The sequence below is a fragment of the Pteropus alecto genome, unplaced genomic scaffold (genome assembly GCF_000325575.1).
Source record: "Pteropus alecto unplaced genomic scaffold, ASM32557v1 scaffold101, whole genome shotgun sequence".
NCBI lineage: Eukaryota > Metazoa > Chordata > Mammalia > Chiroptera > Pteropodidae > Pteropus > Pteropus alecto.
Window position 1 is genome coordinate 18,234,995 of NW_006432945.1, and position 4,256 is coordinate 18,239,250.

Consider the following 4,256-nt stretch of genomic DNA (forward strand, 5'->3'; position numbering starts at 1 on the left):
GGCGGGACCAGCGACGTGTCCTGGAGGCCGGGGAGGGGGGCGTCAGGAGGGAGGACCGAGCAGCTTCGTCACACGCCGCTGGGGTCGGGGAGACGAGCCCAGGGAGCCACTTAGTCGTTTACACACGAGCCCCATCTCCTGAAACCGCGGTCGGCTGGTTGATGCAGGACACGGGTCTACCTGTCTCGTCTCCCAGTCCACCCTTAGCACATAGTAGGCACCTAATGACTGTGCAAAGGTGCAATTTCTAGAATGGCCCGTGTGAGTCAGCGGTGGGTACCTTTGCCCCAAGAGTTTTGGGGGGCATTGGCACAGACCCCAGATGAGCTGTGTGCGTTTCACAGGTGTCCCCATCCGGTATGTCTCCGTAACTCTAGGGGAGGTGGCCGGTGTGCGCAGGGACAGCTACTGTGGACAGTTGCACCAGAGGTTAACTCGGCCGTCTTCTGCAGATGCCAAGGGTCTGTCCAACCCCTCTGAGGTGGAGACTCTGCGGGAGAAGGTCTACGCCACCCTCGAGGCCTACACCAAGCAGAAGTACCCAGAGCAACCGGGCAGGTGAGGGCTGGAAGGAAGGAGGCGCCAGCGGCCGCTGTTCTTAGGCGCCTTTGACGAATGCCTGGCGGTGTGCGGTGGCCACCGCTGAGGTTGTTCCCAGGGTCACTTAACCTTCAGGACGAGCAAAGGCAGCTCGACTCCGCCCAACCAGAGGCTTCGTCCCTCTTGGTCACGGTTCCCCACGCCAGGGGCACAGACTAAGGCCACACCTGACAGGTCGTTTGCATCTCTGCACGTTGAACAAACGAGCGAATGGATATGTGCACGTGGGTCTCATTGTCTCCAGTTTCTGGTGAGGCGGCGAGCTCAGGAAGGGCCAGGAACTTGCCCGGGGTCCCCGAGCTGGTGTGCGGGGAGCTGGCAGGGGGGCCAGGGCTGTGCTCTCTGCCGTGCCCCAGGAAGCTCCTGCAGAGGGAGGCGCAGGCTCTGGTAGGCAGGAGAGGGGACCGCTGGCCCCAGGCGGCTACCCGTGCGGGCTCGGTGAGGCTCTGGGTCTGGGCTCCTCGTCTGAAAAGAAGACACAGATCAGAAGCTCTCAGACCAATGAACTGTGGACAGACGTGGGCACCCCTGGTCGCTAAGGAATGCTTTTCTCAGATGGTTCCCCAAAACATGGCTAAGCAAAAACTTTCCCCCTATGCTAACTGAGCTAAAGAGAGAGAACACGACCCTCAAATCTCACAGAAAACTGAAAATTAAACTTAGGAAAAACTGGCTCAAAGACATTAGTTTCGTTTTTAGGATTCGTTTTATAGGCTCCCTGTTCTCACCGATGACTTTGATTCCTCCGTGAACTTGAATTTCCGCTCGGCCGTTAAGCCGGTATCTATCAATTGTCCAGAAGAGGCTGAGCTTTGTTTTCTGCTGGAGGCCGCGAATGAATCTGAGTAGTGGGTGTTGGTCCTTTGTTAGTGGGTGAGCAACCTGTGCCCTGGGGACAGTGAGCTGTGAGCACAGACTGGCAGCTGCCAGTGGCGGAGCACAGAGGTCCATTTCTTGTTTACGAATGAGTCCAGGTGGGCGGCGAGTTCCGAGGGGGACTCTCCTCCACGCTGTCACTCAGGGACCCAGGCTCCTTCCTTCCTGGGGCTCCACCGCGTCCCAGAGCCATGCTGGTTTTGCATCCAGGTGAAGGAGGGAGAAGAGGTGGGTCTCTGTGGTCAGGACCTTGACCTGGGAAGTCCCACCCCTGCCTTCACCCATGTCCATGGGCGGGAACTTGGTCACATGGCCTGGCCAGCCAGGAAGGCCACTGAAGGGTGTATCAGCTAGATGAGTGAAGGAGGGGAGAGGGGTTTTGCTGGACGTCCTGGCCGTCCTGGCCTCCGGGAGCTGACGGAACCCCTGGGTCGGGGGGTCTCTCGGCTCCCGTCTCCCCGACTCCCAGGTCCCAGCTCCCGGGCACCTTCTGAGCACACGCTGCGTGGGGGGCGTCGGGAAGAGGAAGGCCCATGCTCAGTCTTCTCCTGGGGTCGGCTCTAGGTCGTGCTGTTTACCGTAAAGCAAACCAACCCAAACAACAACAACAACAACAAAACAAACCCCAGGCGAACCTCTTTCTCCTCATAGTAAAAGCAGAGCTTGCTTCGGGAGGACATAGGGAAAATATTTTTAAGGCATAAAGCAGGTAATAAGCTTTGGTTGTGAACCTGGGGTACATTTCTTTCCAGTCTCCTGTATCAATGTATGTGTGTATAGAAGTGAGTTGTTTTTAACGACTATCACTTTTAAGACGGTGGGACGTGCCCGTTTTTCTGGGAAGGGGCCGCCAGGACCCAGGCTGCCTCCAGGCACTGGGAACAGGGCTGCACCTGTGCCTGGCCAGCGGCAGAGCCTGGGAGCTCAGGGAGGGGGTGCAGAAGTCGGGCCACCTGCGTGTCCCTTGGGTGCGTCCAGCTGGGCCTGGACGCAGGGTGACCACCTCGAGGCCGAGCAGCTACAGCAGGGCTGTCACGGGGCTCAACCGCGTAAGTGAGTGTGCTGAAGTCACCGGGTTTGCGGACCCCAGCGGAGGGGCCTGGGCACCGGGCGACGTGCTCGTGTGGTGGAGTGCTGCCGCCTGGTGGACGCTGTTCAGAATGCACGTCACGGCCGAGCTCGGCTTCCTCTGGCCGGACTCGAGGACACAGAGCTGGCGGCGGCTGGTCCCCTCACCCACATCAGGCGCCTTCGAAGCCCGCGAGTCCCCCTGCTCCCCATGTGGGAGCGAGGACAGCTGTGACCTTCCGGTGGCTGGCTACGAATGGCTGTGTTTATTTCCGTAGCTCTAAACCCAGGGGCGTATTCCAGGTAGTGGGCATTTTACGTGCTGTGAAACTGGCATTTTAGAGTAAAAATACATTTTCAGCGTTAACGTCAGTTTAAAGTTGCAGTTTTTAGAACAGCCGTTTCCTTTGCCTGGTTCCAGAAAAGCCTTTCGTGGCACAGCCAGGACGGTGGCCGCCGCACGGGTCACCTCGCTGCCGCTTTGCGGCGCCATCCAGATGCACGTGGAGGTTTCAGAACCAAAGGTTTTGGGGGTTTGCGTTGGCCTTGGTAGTGACCTTAAGATTTCTCTGGCATGGAAGGAATTCCTCCCTTTGGGGATGGCGCCACTCTACTTCCCTTCCATTGCCCCGTTGCCTGAAAGCTCGTGGCCTGAGTATAGACACATACATGTTTCTAAGGAGAATTAAAACTCCACTCTGAACCCTTGTTATCAAGAGTTCACGGGGCCCGACTGCCTCCTTTCAGAGGTAATCAGCCCCGCAGTCCGCTTCCAGAGCTCCTCAGGGTTTGGGGACTCCCTCGTCCGCTCCGGGCGCTCTCTCCTATCACAGATGGTCCGGAGTCGGGACCCACCGCCTGCTGGCCCAGCGCCGAGCATGCGCCTGGGGCCTCACCCCTCCCGGGCCTCCCGCAGGTTCGCCAAGCTGCTGCTGCGCCTGCCCGCCCTGCGCTCCATCGGCCTCAAATGCCTGGAGCACCTCTTCTTCTTCAAGCTCATCGGGGACACGCCCATCGACACCTTCCTCATGGAGATGCTGGAGACCCCGCTGCAGGTCACCTGAGGCCACAGCCACGGCCCCCCGCCGGGATGAGCCCTGGGCCGGTGTGCGTGGACGCCCCGCCCTGCGCACGTCTCCCCACCTCCCACCCTACCCCGTCCTGTCCGCGGATGCGACGCTTGTAATAAAGAAACCTTTCTACACACGAGACTCTCGTAGGTGTTTTGCATACATGTTAAAGGTCATCCTTCCTTGTGATCTAAGGGGCTGGGGACCTTTATGGAAGTCCTTGGGAAAACTCACCCAGCCTCTGTACATATATAATTGGTTTAAATGATTTTTTCACTTGCCATGGAAAGCAAACAAATGGATAATAAAATAATGGATGGGATACGGGCATCGCCTGGAGCATGGGGTGTGTCATTGCTGCGGCGATGCCATCTCTGTGGTCTCGGGGGCGGGAGCAAAGGTCCTGGGCGGCGTGGGGAGGGGGCGGGGCTCTGAGGGTGTTCCCTGGAGAGACAGGAAGAAGCGGTTTCGGATCAGCTGGTTTCCCCCCTCGTTCGCACAGCAAACACGTCCTGGCTCGAGGACTCCTGTTCATGTCTTCAGTGAAACCAACCAAACGATCGTCGAGTTCGTTCCAGGTCACTTCTTGGCTCAACACTTTCGATGATTTGTGTACTAGGCACCGGTTCACACCTGGGGCAG

General features: G+C 58.4%; 1 protein-coding gene across 6 annotated transcripts in view; it reads left to right on the top strand.

Moving 5' to 3' along the window:
• The window catches only part of RXRG (retinoid X receptor gamma), a 144,066-nt gene extending 140,122 nt beyond the window's left edge, over positions 1 to 3,944 (top strand). For all 6 annotated transcript variants that reach the window (XM_015586226.2, XM_015586227.2, XM_025043889.1 and 3 more), the window contains 2 exons: positions 453 to 558; positions 3,461 to 3,944. In XM_015586226.2, the coding sequence (XP_015441712.1) occupies positions 453 to 558; positions 3,461 to 3,608 (254 nt within the window). In that variant the 3' untranslated portion in view covers positions 3,609 to 3,944. The remainder of the gene's footprint in view (positions 1 to 452; positions 559 to 3,460) is intronic.
• The last annotated feature ends 312 nt before the right edge of the window (positions 3,945 to 4,256 follow it).